Source organism: Hypanus sabinus, chromosome 21, assembly GCF_030144855.1.
Source record: "Hypanus sabinus isolate sHypSab1 chromosome 21, sHypSab1.hap1, whole genome shotgun sequence".
NCBI classification, from domain to species: Eukaryota; Metazoa; Chordata; class Chondrichthyes; order Myliobatiformes; family Dasyatidae; genus Hypanus; species Hypanus sabinus.
Genome location: NC_082726.1, coordinates 21,910,497 through 21,928,723, shown reverse-complemented (window position 1 = coordinate 21,928,723; position 18,227 = coordinate 21,910,497). Strand labels below are relative to the sequence as shown.

The window sequence follows — 18,227 nt, the reverse complement described above, 5'->3', positions numbered from 1 at the left end:
CCGTTCGTTCATATATGCCTGGGCGATCATAGTCTTTCCATGACCATGATTATTCTTGACAAATTTTACTACAGAAGTGCTTTGCCATTGCTGCCTTCTGGGCAGTGTCTTTACATGACAAGTGACCCAGCCTTTATCAAAAGACTTCAGAGATTGTCTGCCTGGTGTCAGCGGTCACATAACCAGGACTTGTGATATAGACCAGCTGCTCCCATGACCCTGATCAGTGGGGGGGGGGGAGAAGAGGAGTGGCTAAGCAGGTACTACACCTTGCCCAAGGCTAGCAGAAGGAAGGAGCGCCTTACACCTCCTTTGGTAGCGGCATATCTCCACTCTGCCACCATATTTATTTATTGAGGTACATCACAGACTAGGCTCTTCCACTCTTTGAAGTGCACTGGCCATTAATCCCCCACATTAATCCTAGCCTAATCACAGGACAATCTACAATGTTCAATTAACCTACCAATCGGATACATCTTTGGACTGTGGAAGGAGACTGGAGTAGCCATAGGACACGCACGTGGTCACAGGGAGAATGTACAAAATAACGGTGGCAATTGAACCCCGTTCACCAGTACTGTAGACCATTGTGCTAACCACCACGCTACCATGCCACCCTAATACTTAAAAAGCATTTGGATGGGTACATGGATAGAAAGGGTTTAGAGCAGCAGCTCCCAACATTTCCATGGACCAACACCATTAAGCAAGAGGTCCATGGAACCCCTGATTTAGAGGGTCAAATACAAGCAAATGGTCAGGTTGGCATCGACAAGTTGAGCCAAAGTCTGTGTTACCCTAAAATTCTATGACTAAAACAGACAGAAAATTCAAAGTTTTTTAAAAAATCTGTTGGAGGAACTCACTTATGTGGAGAAAACTTGTCAACATTTCTGGTTGAAATCCTGCATCAGGACAAAGAGTGGAGAGGCCGTGGATTCAGAATTAACCATCAATTTTGATGAAGGGCATTCAGCCTTGAAACATTACCTGTTTCTCATTCCACAACTGTTTCTGACATTTTCTGTTTTTAGTCTTCAGAGAGAAATACTTTTCTCCATAAATATATAGTGACCCCAATGTTTCTGGCATTGCCATTTTATACAGATTTCAGTTAGAACAATTGAGTTGAATTTACAAAATCGGGAAAGACTTGCAGGTGCAGGAATCTGGAACAATCTTAAATGGCTGAAGGTGAAATTCACATTAGTTTATTGTCATATACACCAGGGCTGAATGAAATTTCTCGCTTGTGTGAAGCTCACAAGGTTAAAAGAGAAAATGGTAATACTGGGGATCAGGTATATTGTAGAGATTTAAATTGACAGTGCAGAGAAGTTGTCTGGATTCTTCCAGAAATCTAAATATGCTGAAGTCTCTCCGAGACCAATTGATTTGATGATCCATTAATTCCAATTGCAAAGTGCATTGATTAGCGGCCCCTGTGATCAGAGCCTGCGCACGGACAGAGGCGGCCTCGCTGACAAACTCCGGGAGGCGCTGCCGCTTGGCCAGTCGCTCGGCCGGTGACGAACTCCGGGAGTTGCTGCCGCTCGGCTGGACCCGGGGAAGCTTACGGTCGGCCAGTTGGTCTCCGGGCGACTGTCAGCTGCCTGGCGCGGCGGTCGGTGCAGGCGCGGCCCCCGGTCATCGTTACCGTCACCGTCACCATGGTGAGTGGAGTGGGGGCTATAGAGACCCGGCCTCCGCCACCCTCATCCTCCTTCCCCTCCTCCCTCGTTAACACATTTCCCCCTCTCCTTACCTCTACCCACACTTCCCCCCCCCCGCTCCTTACTGTTCCTCCTCCAACCCCCACTCTCCCCGTCTCCCCTCCCCCATCCCCGTCTCTCCCCTCCCCCCATCCCCGTCTCTCCCCTCCCCCCATCCCCGTCTCTCCCCTCCCCCCATCCCCGTCTCTCCCCTCCCCCCATCCCCGCCTCTCCCCTCCCCCCATCCCCGCCTCTCCCCTCCCCCCATCCCCGCCTCTCCCCTCCCCCCATCCCCGCCTCTCCCCTCCCCCCATCCCCGCCTCTCCCCTCCCCCCATCCCCGTCTCTCCCCTCCCCCCATCCCCGTCTCTCCCCTCCCCCCATCCCCGTCTCTCCCCTCCCCCCATCCCCGTCTCTCCCCTCCCCCCATCCCCGCCTCTCCCCTCCCCCCATCCGCGTCTCTCCCCTCCCCCCATCCCCGTCTTCCCCCCATCCCCGTCTCTCCCCTCCCCCCCTCCCCCCATCCCCGTCTCTCCCCTCCCCCCATCCCCGTCTCTCCCCTCCCCCCATCCCCGCCTCTCCCCTCCCCCCATCCCCGCCTCTCCCCTCCCCCCATCCCCGCCTCTCCCCTCCCCCCATCCCCGCCTCTCCCCTCCCCCCATCCCCGCCTCTCCCCTCCCCCCATCCCCGCCTCTCCCCTCCCCCCATCCCCGCCTCTCCCCTCCCCCCATCCCCGCCTCTCCCCTCCCCCCATCCCCGCCTCTCCCCTCCCCCCATCCCCGCCTCTCCCCTCCCCCCATCCCCGTCTCTCCCCTCCCCCCATCCCCGTCTCTCCCCTCCCCCCATCCCCGTCTTCCCCCCATCCCCGTCTCTCCCCTCCCCCCCTCCCCCCATCCCCGGCTCTCCCCCCCTCACTCTCCCCGTCTCCCCTCCCCCCCATCCCCGATTCCCCTCCCTCCCCGATTCCCCTCCCTCCCCGATTCCCCTCCCTCCCCGTCTCCCCCCACTCTCCCCGTCTCCCCCCACTCTCCCCGTCTCCCCCCACTCCCCCCGTCTCCCCCCGTCTCCCCCCGTCTCCCCCCGTCTCCCCCCGTCTCCCCCCGTCTCCCCCCGTCTCTCCCCCCGTCTCTCCCCCCGTCTCTCCCCTTCTCCCCCCGTCTCTCCCCCCACTCTCCCCCGTCTCCCCCCACTCTCCCCCCACTCTCCCCCCACTCTCCCCCCACTCTCCCCCCACTCTCCCCGTCTCCCCCCGTCTCTCCCCGTCTCCCCCCGTCTCTCCCCCCGTCTCTCCCCCCACTCTCCCCATCTCCCCCCACTCTCCCCGTCTCCCCCCACTCTCCCCACTCTCCCCGTCTCCCCCCACTCTCCCCCCACTCTCCCCTCCCCTCACACTCACGTCTCATTTTTCCCTATTTCAAGGTCTTTTGAGATATTTAGTAGGCTTTATAGTCTAGATGATGACACTGTGATAGGGGTAGAAGTGTCTACACATTTGTCTAATGGAAAGGATATCCTCTTGTATCCCCTCCAAAAAGAGAAATATATGCAGGCCAGTAGATTAATTGGCAACTGTAAAATTGCTCATCGTACACAAAGGGAAGTTTAGATTTGTGATGAGTTAATGGGAAAGTTGGGAGAATAAAAATAAAGGAATTACATTTGGATTAGTGTAAATGGGTGATATATGGCTGGCACAAACTCAATAGGCTGAAGGGCTTGCTTCTGTGCTGTACCTCTTTATGATTCTATCCATAACCTCTTTCTGGGGAGCTTAACTACAATAATTCCAAGTTTGCTGATGACATGAAACTAAGTGTGTGGTGTTGAAGATGCAAAATAACTTCAAGAGGATACAGACAACTGTGGTGAGTGGATAACAACATAACTGGGTTGATGTAAATGGATGATTGTTCGACACTATGGACCCAGTCAGGCAAAAGTTTGTTTTCCTATTGTACCTCTGTGACTCTGTAACTGTATTTCAAATTAACCCTTTTGGTTTTCATTTATAACGATACTGTATTCTACAGGATGAGGCATTCACTGTCGGTTTTGTTCTTCTTTACAGAGGTTTCGTTTTTGTGGCGATCTGGACTGTCCTGACTGGGTTCTGGCAGAGATCAGCACCTTGGCAAAAGTAGTTGAGTATCTAACCCTCTGGATAGCTGAGTGTGGCAGTGTTTTCTAACCAAGTGGTTGTGCCCAGGGAAGTAGTTTTTGCATTAATACATGTTCCAAAGTTATCAAGAAGGAATTCATTGCTAAATAAGAGCAGGGAGCTTATGCTGCAACTGTACAGGGTACCAGTGAAGCTGCATCTGGATACTGCATGCAGTTCCGGTCTCCTTACTTGAGGAATGATATACTGGCTTTGGAAGTGATAAAGAGAAGGTTCAGCAGTTGATTCCAAAGATGAGGGGTTAGCCTATGAGGAGAAGTCAAGTTGCCTGGGACTATAGTTGCTGGAATTCAGAAGACTGAGAGGGGATCTTCTAGAAACATAAAATTATGGAAGGGATGAATAAGATGCAGGCAGGGAAGTTGTTTCCTCTGGTAAGTAAAACAAGAACTATTTAAGTGAGATGAGAACTAGACCAAATGGGAGAGTCCAGGACCCATCTAGAACTGAGATGAGGAGGGATTTCTTTAGCCAGAGGGTGGTTAATCTGTAGAATGTATTGGCATGGATAGCTTTGGAGCCAGGTCACTGGGTATACTTAAAGTGGAGGTTGGTAGGTTCATGGTTTGTAAGGGCATTAAGGGTTATGGGGGAGAAGGCTTTCTGTAGGGAGTTTGCACACTCTCCCTCCAGTGGCTTCCTCTCACGTTTCAAATACAGTTAAGGTAGTAGGTTAATAGACCACTCTAAATAACACTGGGTTTTTGAGAGATAGAATGGGGGGGAATTGTTGAGAATGTGGGGACAATAGAAAGGAAACAAGGATTAAGGTGGAATTTGTGGAATTGGGTGGTTAGTGTTGTGGGCTGAAGTGCCTGTTGCCATATAGTATGTCCCTTTAATTCTTTGACCCTGTATAAACCAAGTGTATAAAAAGCTACCACACAATCCATTCAAGCTTAACATATCACAGAGATTAAACTAATTCAAGTGTGCAATGTGCATCACAATTCCACCAGTAATAGTACTGGGAATATTGTTTTGCTGGTATTTAATGGTCCAATTTGTTTTGTTTCAGAGGTTTCACATTCAAGGTGGAATGGGCAATCTGTGCTTGAGGTGAAAATAAGAATGAATTGCAATCCTTTAATGCTATTGCTTTTATGCTTGTAGTCATCCGTGAAGATAAAGTTGCTCTGTGTCCAGGTACTGAAAGATCTACTGGGAGAAGGAATTGACGTGAGGACTCTTTATAAAACTATTATTGCGTGACCTGTGTAATGAAGGGTTAAAAGGGGGAGGGTGCTTCAACAATCAGCCACATACTGAGGAAAGTTTCCTTTCCATTTGTAATTCTTTTCTGGCTTTTATTTTAACGGAGGAGCTATCATTCATGGTTTATGAAGCTTGTTCCAACACCCTCTTTATGAGGATGCTGCCAGGACTTGAGAGAATAAGTTATAGAGAGGGGTTGAGCAGGTTGGGACTTTATTCATTGGAGTGTAGGAGAATGAGGCGTTGTTCTTGTAGAGGTGCCTAAAGTCATGAGGGCAACAATGGGGTGAATACACACTATCTTTAGGGAATGGGAATCCAGAACTAGAGGACAGTGTAGGACAGAGATGTACCTGTAATAGGAACATGAGGGGAAACATTTTCACCCCGTATATGGAATGAGCTGCTCGGGGAAGTGGTTGAAACAGGTACATTAACAATATTTAAAAGAAACTTCTACAGGTACATGATTGGGAAGGGTTTAGAGGGAAGTGGGCCAAAAATGGCCAAATAAGACTAACATTGAAAGGAACCTTGGTTGGCATGGAGCATTTAGGGTAGAAAGACCAGTTTCTCTGTAGAGTGACTCTATGACCTACTGGTTAGATATATTCAACCATTTCATTGGTGTATTCAAATCCTGCCAGTCCAAAGCAATCTCATTTTGTGGAAGCTCGGACACCAATAGGACAAAAATACTTTTATAACTTAGGTATGTGTTCTAGAGCATTCTTATGAAACTTATTCAAATTTTCTAGAGTGTATGTGCCTACTGTAAAATGTTCTAGAGCACACATTATCTGTAAATGTTCTTAGAGTTACAAATGTGAATCTGTAGAGACAGTTTTGTTGTCAGGTTGGAATATTACAGAATGATAAGGAAAATCAATCCAGTAATGTATGTAAAATAACATCCCACTGTGTTTCATTCACTTTTTTGCCTACGGTAAACTTGGGCAATGTTTACATTGTGTCTGACCCACCATCTGGCAGTGGTAGTAGTGAAGATGTCAGTTTGTATGTGGTTAAATACAATGAGCATGGAATTTATTTATTTTCACTAAACAGACGGGAGTTTTGGAAATGCTTCACATTGAGTACATATTAAATTTGGAGTTTTCACTTCAATAATTTATTCCCTGTTACCTCTCTCATTTCAGTATGAGAAAATTACAAAACTAACTGCAGATGCCAAGTTTGGTAAGTCCTTCTGTTCAAGTATTGATTAGCTTTGTATTGCTATGAGCATCTAAATTGAAAGTAGTTAGTATTGGTTTGTTATTGTCACATGTTCCCAGATACAGTGAAAAGCTTGTCTTGCATACTGTTCATATAAATCGTTACACAGTGCATTGAGCAACAATAAGGTAATATAATAGCAATGTAGAATAAACTGCAAAAGCTACCAAACGAAGTGCAGTATAGCTAAACAATAAAGTGCAAGATCATAATGAGGTAGACTGTGAGGCCGTGAGTCTATCTTATTGTACAAGAGGTTCATTTAAAAATCTGACATCTGAGGATAAAAGCTGTCTTTGAGCCTGGTGGTACCTGCTGTCAGGCTTTTCCCAAATGGTGATGGGTAAATAGAGAACAAACTGTAATGTTCTTTTTCTTGGCTTTCCAAAGCAATCTATTAACAAATTTCAACTTATTCAGAACTTAATTTTAAAGTTCTCAATGATCTGACACCAGAGTACATCACAGAATCGCTTTTGTTTTATGATCCTGTACGAGCTCTCTGGTCTTCTTCCGCCAGTCTCTTAAATTTAAACAATCTCCCTCAAAAGATATTTGGCAGGTCAGTTTTTTTGAACTATGCTCCCAAAGAGTTGAATTCAATACCTAAAACTAGAACAGATGCAGACTCAGTTGACAGTTTTAAACAGCAGATGAAATCTTATTTATTTTAACCTTGCTTTTAACCATTTTTATTTTCATGTTTGCACTTTATCCCATTGTAAAGTACTTTGAACTACATGGTCTATATGAAAAGCACTCAAAAATAAGTTATTTGTAGCTGGGGTCTTTGGTTATGCTAGCTGCTTTACTTTTACAATAAGAGGTATAGACAAAATTCCATAAAAGGGGAGGCTGACTCCTGTGCTGTGCTGAGCTGTGTCCACAACTTTCTCCACTTTCTTGCAGTCACGTACAGAGTAGTGGCCATACCAAACTGTTAGCATCCAGACAGAACATTTTCTGAGATGCTGGAGATATTTGGGTCAGGCCAGACCTGAGGTGGGAAGTACAGTCAGTGATACATCACAAAAAGGGTACTGACCTAAAATCACTTGTTTGCCACAGGTGCTGCCTGGCCCACTGAGTTTTGACAGCATGTTTTGTACCTGCTGTAGAGTTGGAAACTAATTTTATAACTATGTTCTGAATTCCCAGTTACTTTGTTCTGCATGTTTTTGTAGCAAAATGTGTCTTTCAAAGGACGTTTGGTACTGTATCTGGCTGCCAAAAATAATGCTGCTTCATTTTTGAATTTTAGACTCGAGCGATATTAAAGCCACGATTGCAGTGTTAAATTTTGTTTTATCAAGTGCTGCAAAATATGGAGTTAACGGAGAGTCATTGTCAAGTGAATTGCAACAACTTGGACTGCCAAAAGGTATGAATTCTCGCGCCTGTAGCATTAACATGTTTATGAAACTTTATTGAACAGATCATCCCAACTTTCAAATGCATTTACATATGGCTGAGCAAACATTTGGAAACTGGATTGGTGGACTTGCCGGTGGCTACAGAGCTGTAGGCGTCCACTGTTGAGTGGGAGCTCTGTCTTCTGATCTGCAAACTGTTTGGGTTGTGAACAGTTCACAGGAACAGAGCCCTGTCATAACCTAGGGAGGACTTGTTATAAACCTGAAGCTAGTAGGTCTGCAGATCTCACTGTCAGATGGAGTAATTGAGATGAACTGCACTTGGTGGCTACTTTTTATTAATCACAGGAGTGTGCCTAATAATGTGACCACAGGAGTGGAACCCTCCTGTATACCATCCATTTTAAGGTTTGACATGCTGTGCATTCAGAGATGTTCTTCTACACGCCTCTGTTGCAACATGTGGTTATTTGAGTTACTGTTGCCCTCCTATCAGCTTGAACCAGTCTGGCCATACTCCTCCGACCTCTCATTAACACGCCGTTTCTGCCCACAGAACTGCCACTCGCTGGATGATTTTATTTTGGTTTTTTTTTTGTTTTTTTTTTTTTTGCAGCATTCTCTGTAAACTCTAGAGACTCCTGTGTGTGAAAATTCCAGGAGATCCGCAGTTTCTGAGATAGTCAAGCTTCCCCGTCTGACACCAACAATCATTCAAAGATCACATTTCTACCCCATTCTGATGTTTGGTCTGAACAACAACTAAACCTCTTGACCGTGTTTGCCTGATTTTATGCATTGAGTTGCTGTCATAAGGTTGGCTGATTAGATATTTGCAATAATGAGCAAGTGGACAGAATGTACCTCATAAAATGGTCAATGAGTATACATGGATGTATTAATGAGGAGCTACATTAATACATGTAGAAGGTGCTAATATTCTGAACATGGCCTACCCGTTAAACAGTTGGAAAAAACTCTCTCTAAGCTATGTGTCCCTGCTCTTGTGCTTTAAAACCTGATAAATGACATTTTGGATATTCAAATTATTAAAAACTAATAGCAAAACTACTTTTTAACAATGATAATACACTTAAAATATATTAAGTAGAGGCAGATACATTAAGGATATTTAAGAAGCTGTTAGATCAGCACATGAAAGATAGAAAAATGGAGGGCTATGCAGGAGGAAAGGGTTAGGTTAATCTCAGAGTTGGCACAACATGGGCCAAAGGGCTTGTACTAACCATATAACAATTGCAGCACGGAAACAGGCCACCTCAGCCCTTCTAGTCCATGCCAAACGCTTACTCTCACGTGCTCTAGTACTGTGCTCTAGTTTTCTACGTTCGATGTTCTTAAGGATCCTTCTCCAGCAAAGCTATTCCTCTCCATTGAAGTTTCCTTATATCTCGGGTGTAACCTAGAATAGCTGCTAAAGAATTGGAGCAAATTCATGCTCTGCTGAGTTGAACATCCAGAGTAGAACAGCATACTACATTCTGTAAATTCAGTTTTGGTCATAAATTGGCAGATTAGGCAACATGTGGAATGAGAACCAGGTAGTTTTTCAAATCAAGAACAAGAGTCAAAGGAGCTCACTGAGTCAGTGCTAACAATCAAATCACCCACATTGTAATCCTACACAAATCCCATCTTATTCTTCCCATGTTCTCATCAACTGACCTCAGATTTACCACTTACTTGCACACTAGGACAAGTTTACACAGGCCAGTTAACCTACTAACCAGCACATCTTTGGGCTATAGAAGGAAACGAGCACTTGGAGGAAACCCACACTCTCCTGGGGAGAACGTGGAAAGCTCATACAGGCAGCACCTGGTCTCTGGTGCCGTAGAGACAGTGGCACTGCTAAGGTCTTGTATTAGAACTTGACCTTTGTTACAGATTTCTAACAGGTCCACTAATGATAATTCATCTGTCCCACAGATCTGTTCAGCTATGATATCAGTATAATTTTAAATTCTGTGTCAGTATGACCAGATTAAAACTAAATGCATATTGGGAGTGTTTTGGGTGAGTTAGATTGCTTGCTTTGAATCGTTGCAGGATTTGTTGTAGCCTTTTTAATAATATCTACAGAACTGGGTCAAAAATCCACTAACTAAATTTCCCATTTAACATTTCAGAACATGCTGTGGCACTTTGTAAATCTTATGAAGACAAACACACTGTCCTTCAGGATAAACTAAAGGAGAGTAGTCTGCGGTGTAAGTAGCACTACCTTCTAAAGTTTTGTGTTAAAGATATTAATTTGGAGTTTATGCTTTGTGATTGTTTTTAAAAAAAAAGAGATATGAAGACTTCTTGTTTAAAAAAAATCAAGCATTGAAATCCTAAGTACTAATCTTTTTGTGCAGTAAATAAACTAGACTCGGTGTCATGGAGAGTGGACTACACACTAAGCTCCAGTGAGATGAAGGAGGTAAATGAACCAATTGTTCACCTGAAAATTAATGTTAAGAATGTAGACACGGATGCTGTGGAGCCAACGGTTGTTTCGGTGTCAGCTGACAAGTTCAGAGTCTTACTAGCAGGTAGGTTAAACTGGTAACTGAGGGGGGGGATATCAGTAATTTGACTGGGCACATTTTCATTCTATGTATATATTTTAAAAAAAAAATGTGATTAGATTCAACCAGCATTTCTAACAAATGAGCCTACTGTGCAACTCCTGCCTTGAGCCTAGGATTGATTCTTAAGTTGTTTCAAGTTATAGAACATAGAATAGTACAGCATATGATAGGCCCTTTTGGCCCACAATGTTGTGCCAACCCTCAAACCCTGCCTCCCATATAACCCCCCCCCCACCTTAAATTCCTCCATATACCTGTCTAGTAGTCTCTTAAACTTCACTAGTATATCTGCCTCCACCACTAACTCAGGCAGTGCATTCCATGCACCAACCACTCTCTGAGTAAAAAAACCTTCCTCTAATATCCTCCTTGAACTTCCCTCCCCTTACCTTAAAGCCATGTCCTTTTGTTCTGAGCAGTGGTGCGCTAGGGAAGAGGCGCTGACTTTCCACTCTATCTATTCCGCTTAATATCTTGTACACCTCTATTATGTCTCCTCTCATCCTCCTTCTCTCCAAAGAGTAAAGCCCTAGCTCCCTTAATCTCTGATCATAATCCATACTCTCTAGACCAGGCAGCATCCTGGTAAATCTCCTCTGTACCCTTTCCAATGCTTCCACATCCTTCCTATAGTGAGGTGACCAGAACTGGACACAGTACTCCAAGTGTGGCCTAACCAGAGTTTTATACTGTATCATTACATTGTGACTCTTAAACTCCATCCCTCGACTTATGAAAGTTAATTTTAAAAATTCTTGATCTTGGGTTCAAATATCTCCATGGCCTTGCTAACCATGTCTTTAACTCTCTGCAAATCCAGTTGAAAACTGCACAGTCCTCAAACTGACCTTTGGGCATGAAATTAGGAGAGCCAGAAGGGACCATGAGAAGGCCTTGGCAAACAGGATTAAGGAAAACCCAAGGCATTCTACAAGTATGTGAAGAGCAAGAGGATAAGATGTGAGAGAATAGGACCAATCAAGTGTGACAGTGGAAAAGTGTGTATGGACCTGGAGCAGGTAGCAGAGGTTCTTAATGATTACTTTGGTTCAGTATTCAGTACAGAAAAGGACCTTGGCGATTATAGGGATGACTGACGGTGGGCTGTAAAGCTTGAGCATTTAGACATTAAGAAAGAAGATGTGCTGGAGCTTGTGGAAAGTTGGATAAGTCACTGGGACCAGACGAGATGTACCCCAGGCTACTGTGGGAGGCGAGGAAGGAGATTACAGAGCCTGTGGCAATGATCTTTGCATCATCAATGGGGATGGGAGATGTTCCAGAGCATTGGAGGTTGCAGATGTTGTTCCCTTGTTCAAGAAAGGGAGTAGAGATAGCCCAGGAAATTATAGACCAATGAGTCTTACTTCAGTGGTTGTTAAGTTGATGGGAAAGATCCTGAGAGACAGGATTTATGAACATTTGGAGAGGCATAATATGATTAAGAATAGTCAACATGGCTTTGTAAAAGGCAGGTTGTGTTTTATGAGTCTGATTGAATTTTTTTGTGGATGTGACTAAACACATTGACTAAGGTAGAGCTGTAGATGTAGTATATATGTATTTGATAAGGTACCCCATGCAAGGCTTATTGAGAAAGTATGAAGGCATGGGATCCAAGCGGACCTTGCATTGTGGATCCAGAACTGGCTGCCCACAAAAGGCAAAGAGTGGTTGTAGACGGGTCATATTCTGCATTGAGGTCGGTGACCAGTGGTGTGCCTCGGGATCTGTTGTGGGACCCCTTCTCTTCATGATTTTTATAAATGACCTGGATGAGGAAGTGGAGGGATGGGTTAGTAAATTTGCTGATGACACAAAGGTTGGGGGTGTTGTGGATAGTATGGAGGGCTGTCAGAGGTTACAGTGGGACATCGATAGGATGCAAAACTGGGCTCAGAAGTGGCAGATGGAGTTCAACCCAGATAAGTGTAAAGTGGTTCATTTTGGCAGAATATAGTATTAATGGTAAGACTCTTGGCAGTGTGGAGGATCAGAGGGATCTTGGGGTCCGAGTCCATAGGACTCTCAAAGCTGCTGCGCAGGTTGACTGTGTAGTTAAGAAGACATATGGTGTATTGGCCTTCATCAACCGTGTGATTGAGTTCAAGAGCCGAGAGGTAATGTTACAGCTTTATAGGACCCTGATCTGACTTCACTTTGAGTACTGTGCTCAGTTCTGGTCACCTCACTGCAGGAAGGATGTGCAAACTATAGAAAGGGTTTTATAAGATATTTATAAGGATGTTGCCTGGATTGGGGAGCATGCCTTATGAGATAAGGTTGAGTGAACTTGGCCTTTTCTCCTTGGAGCAACGGAGTTTGAGAGGTGACTTGATAGAGGCGTATAAGATGAGAAGCATTGATCAAATGGATAGCCAGAGGCTTTTTCCCAGGGCTGAATTGGCTAACACGAGAGGGCACAGGTTTAAGGAGCTTGGAAGTAGAAGATTTTGGGGTAAGTTTTTTTACACAGAGTGGTGAATGCGTGGAATGGGCTGCCGCTGATGGTGGTGGAAGGAGAGCCGATAGGGTCTTTTAAGCGAATCTTGGATAGGTACATGGAGCTTAGTAAAAATAGAGGGCTATGGGTGACCCTGGGTAATTTCTAAAGTAAGTACATGTTTGGCACAGCAATGTGGGCCAAAGGGCCTGTATTGTGCTGTAGGATTTCTGTTTTTTCTATACCCTATTTCTTCATAATGCAATGAATACCAATGCCAACTAACCTCTGCTTCTAAGACAGCTTCTACCCCACTGTTATGACTCTTGTTTGGACTTTGTGTAACTTTAAAAATGGACTCTTGACCTTATAACTTCATCATGGCCATTGCACCTTATTGTCTACCTGCACTGCACTTTCTCTGTAACTACCACAATATTCAGCATTCTGGCATTGATTTTCTCTTGTACTACCTTGATAGATTTATTTTTAAAATAATCTCCGTGGATGGCTAGCATAACTAGCCTTTTTTCTGTATCTTAGTATATATGGCAATCTATATTCATTGATTGAGATGCAGCACAGAGTGTGCCCTTCGAGCTGTGCCACCATTTAACTCTAACTCCAGCAGCTCTGGTGGACTGAACTACAGGACAATTTACAATGCCCAATTAACCTACAAACCATTTCATGAGAGGAAACTCTCACTGTCACGGGGAGGACGTACAAACTCCTTACAGGAAGTGGTGGGTATTGAACCCGAGTCGCTGATATTCTGAAGTTTTGTACTAACCTGTACTTTATTGTGCCACGCTCTTGGTACAGTAGCGTAGCAATTTAGCATAATGTCATTATGGTGCCAGTGACCCTGGGTTCAATTCGGCTATTGACTGTATGGAGTTTGTACATTCTCCCTGTGACCACGTGGGTCTCCTCTCACATTCCAAAGAGCAACAGGTTAGTAGGTTAATTGTTCATGTGATAATTGGAGGGCATAGACTTGCTGGGCCATAATGGCTTGTTACTATGCTGTATCTCAAAATAAAATCAGACTAATTACCTATGCTCTGGAGTTCACTTTTCTCCCCTTTGTAATCTGTTGTACCCTGTTGTTAGCTCCTTTCACGTTACTCCCTCAAACCTAACTCCTAGCAATACTTTATGTAACCTGCCCTAATGACGACTTTGATTACCTGAAAAGACGTTCGTTAAAGACCCCAAATAATTGCAGTTAGAAATGAAATGCAAAGTGAATAAAACTACAGATTCTGAAACAGAATCTCAAAAAACACGGCCAACCTGGCAGCATCTGTGGAAAGGCAAACTAGATAACGTTTCAGGTCAAAGTGAAGATTAGCTTTATTTGTCATATTTGCATTGAAGCATCAAAACATGCAGTGAAATGCTTCCATGATCAACACAGTCCAAGGATCTGCTGGGAACCGCCTACAGATGTCACTGTGCTTCTAACACCAATGTAGCAAGCACACAAATTACTAACTCTAATCTGTATGTTTTTGGAATGTGGGACGACTTGGCCAGTTCCCCAAGGCTTTGCTTGAAGCCCAGCCGACATGATGTGGGTTTTATTTATTTAGCAGCTCTTCAAGGCATCTTCATTGTGGGATTGATGGAATTATAGAGCCCTGCTACACAGAAAGGCCATTCAGTACATCTAGCCTTTGCCAGCCTGGTTTTCTGCCTTGTCCCATCTGTCCACACCCAGACCATATCACACCACTCTCATCCATGGACCTATCCAAACTTCTCTTAAATATTACCATTGAACCTGCTTCCACCATTTCTGCTGGCATGATGTTCCACTTTATGAATGAAGGCATTCCCCCTCGGGTTCCCCTTCAAAATTTCACCTTCCATCCTATATAACCTCTAGTTCTAGTCTCACCCAGCCTGACAGAAAAAAGCCTGCATGCATTCACCCTAACTACACCTCTCATCATTTTTGCTTACCTCTAAGATCTCCCCTAATTCTCCTGTGCTCCAGGGAATAAAGTCTTAATTTAGTCAACCTATCCCTGTAACTCAAGTCCTCGAGTCTCAGCAAAATGCTGGTAAATGAGCTGAAGTTTGTATCTATGAGAATGAAGCAACTAGAAATTGTGAAAAGCTGTCCATCTCAATAATAGATGTCTGAAGAATTGGACCAATGGGAACGAGCTCTTAGTTTAATGCTATGCTCCACACTAAGCCATTTGACTTTTGGGTGTATTGTTTTTGCGTAGATCCCACCCTGATAATGGCTCATTGCTGCTCTTATCTCTCTCTCAGAACTCAAGCAAGCACAAGCACTGATGAACGCCTTGAACTAAATGATGTGGTGCAACTGTGTTCAGCTTTGCCCGAAGCTGTGACCTTGCTGGATTGACTGGAAATTGAAAAGAAAGCGAGTCTTGATGCATTTTATTAATAAAGACATAGTGACTTATTGCTCCCTATAGAAAAGGTTGCTTGGGTTGTAAATCCCAGAAGACTTGATCATTCCATTTAAGCACTTATGCAAACAATGCAGAAATATGTTTGTAAGTTCAGAGAATTAGAACGTGACTTTATATCTTAACAGTGCACTTTCTAGAGATTTATTTGTGTCTGATGTATTAGTTTTTAGCCTTGCTGTGAGAATACAACTGAGCTACCCTAGGTTGATATTGCTGTAAGGCTGATTGGGTCCTATTCAAAGGTTAAGTCTTCTGATCTCTGAAGTCAGATTTGTACAGGATTCTTTAGGAGGCTACTGCATATTGAAACATTGATTGTTCCTGTAGGTTTTGCTTTAAGGCCAGCTGACATAACCTGGGTAGTCAGCTTTGCAGCAGCTCTTCAAGGCACCTGATTGTGCATCTTCATTGTGGGATACCTCAGAACAAGGTTTGCACCTATAAGAACGAAGCAGCTAGAAATTGGGAAAAATATTCCATTTCCATATGGAATTGGGACAATGGGAATGAACTCCTTGTTTAATGCTCTGCTCCATGTTAACCCATGCAACTTTTGGTTTCCCATCATTGCCAACAGCTAAATCCATTAGTTAACAAACTTGTCATTTGGCTAAATGTCTATGATCAGATTTTTGTTTGCCCACACAAGAAGCTGACCCCAATTGGCTCATAAGACCTTTCAATTTGTCCTTCCAGCCACTGATCTCTTGGGTATGTGTAGTTAATTGAAGAAGGCATCAGCTTGTCTCCAGAAGTATTTGAGAGGAAAACTGCCAAAACATTTTTTGTCAACTTAATAAAATGATAACCTCAAGAGTCCATGTGTTGTCAAGGAGCTCTAACTTTTTCCCAATGTTGCCCTGGCGTTACCTGAGTAAAGGAACTTTGAAATGGACCTATGTGATCAATCTTGAGAAACCATCACCAAAGTAGGTCTGATTGCTTCAGTATCCTAAAGGAGACCATTATACAAAGTAAAGCAATTGAATAATTGTGATTTCCCTTTATCAGAGCTGTGCTTTAGTGTTATGTGTTATCATGATGGTTTTTGAACTCTGACTCGGAAACATAAAACTGGTGATGTTTGGCTCTGTGCAGAACCAGTTTTGTATAGACTGCAGAGCCACTTGGATAGAAATAGGCTACTTTCTCTCGTGGTTCGGCATCTGATGGGCTGGGATATCCAGGCAGACTACAGCAAGCTTTGCTCTTCAGCAGCTTGCACTGTGGTAGCAGGACGAATGTTTGACTTGGACACTGGCTGCCCAGAATATTCAGGTGCACTCACTGATCCCTTTACTCGAGCACAAAAAATCACCAGAATCTTTCTCCGAAATGAAGCAGTATCCCTCTGCCATCATTTTATGATATTGTGGATTAACTAAGGTTTCCCAGATGTGAAAACTTTCCAAAAGTGTAAAAACATTTATTAGCTTATTTCCAAATGCAAAGTCCAACACTTGATCATAGATTGTGGGCTGAATTGTAAACCGAGCACACAGAATGATAGTTCAGCCCTTTCTTTTGAGTTTAATTTGAAATAATTGGGTTAGCAACATCTGAAATACTTGTGCTAGCCTGGGGGAGGCAGGAGCCTAGGCTACAAATTTCAGGAACATGGCAACAGAACAGGTGTATTGAGTTTTATATCTGTCGGACATCAAACATCCTGAACATTGCCAATGAAGTTTAAAAAGAGAATGTCCATTCCAAATCAAGATACAGGTTGTAAGGGGTTTGTTTACATGTGTTAAATAAAGTTGCAAAAGAAAGCTCAAAAGAAATTTAACATTGAATATGTTGTTTACTTTGTGATATTTATCAATGTATTTTGCAGAAACTCAGTGAAATGAGTGATATTGTATCTTAATGAGCAACTGTATCATGCAGTATTGTAAATGGTAGCATTTTTATCCAGTTTCCCAACTAGTGTAATCACATGGTTGAGCACAGTTGAAGATTAGTTGCGTCCTGCAATCTACCAGCAGGTTTATGCTATGTACAGATTTGTTCTTCAGGTCTTCAGCACTAATGCTGAGGAATTGTTTTTGCAGCCTAACTGGGATTCAGGTTAAGAACCGTGCAGCTAATTAATGGCAGCATGTAAATAAATTGTGAAAATAAAGTTTTAATTTTGTCAGAACTGGGGTTAATTGTGTTAGGTTTCTTTGATTGCTGTAAAACCTCGAGTTTAGTCATAATCCCCTGGATGGTAACTTCACCGCACAGATTACAGATTCTGTGGATTACAGAAGGAATAGAGACAGGCTAACCCCTATTGATATCAATGGCACAACAGCACCTCTTTCACCTCAGAAGGTTGAGGAAGTTTGGTATGGGCCCCCAAACCCTAAGGACTTTCTACAGGGTCACAATTGAGAGCATCCTGACTGGCTGCATCTCTGCCTGGTATGGGATCTGTACCTCCCTTAATCACAGAATTCCGCAGAGAGTGGTGCAGACAGTCCAGCGCATCTGCAGTTGTGAACTTCCCATGATTCACGACATTTGCAAAGGCAGGTGTGAAAAAATGGCCTGTAGAATCATTGAGGACCCGAGTAACCCCAACCACAATCTATTCCAGCTGCTACTATCTGGGAAATGGTACCGCAACATAAAAGCCAGGACCAACAGGCTCTGGGACAACTTCTTCCACCAGGCCAGCAGACTGATTAACTTACACTGATTTGAGTGTATTTCTGATATATTGATGGTTCTATTTATTATAAATTACTATGATTGCACATTTAGACAGAGACATTATGTAAAGATTTTTACTCCATGTATGTGAAGGACGTAAGAAATAAAAGTCAATTCAATTCATTTGCTATATTCCATAACTCTAGAATATGCCCTAGCACTAATATTTCACAATATTTTCATCTTTTCAATAGAAATTCTTCATTTGTTTGTTTATGCAGGAGAGAAAATAATGGAACAGGTGAATATAAATGCTAACAGTAGGATTACTTTTCAAGCAGCCCAAGCTATGTGCATTACCTTGTATTCTT

At 43.6% G+C, this 18,227-nt stretch overlaps 1 protein-coding gene across 1 annotated transcript; it reads left to right on the top strand.

The window, feature by feature from the left end:
* Positions 1–1,499: 1,499 nt before the first annotated feature.
* Positions 1,500–17,364, top strand: commd4 (COMM domain containing 4). The gene is made up of 8 exons (XM_059946162.1): positions 1,500–1,676; positions 3,783–3,854; positions 5,007–5,072; positions 6,269–6,308; positions 7,609–7,728; positions 9,871–9,951; positions 10,102–10,278; positions 15,050–17,364. Exons 1-8 carry the CDS (start codon positions 1,674–1,676, stop codon positions 15,088–15,090), a joined length of 600 nt encoding a protein of 199 aa, XP_059802145.1. The 5' UTR covers positions 1,500–1,673; the 3' UTR covers positions 15,091–17,364.
* Positions 17,365–18,227: the final 863 nt, after the last annotated feature.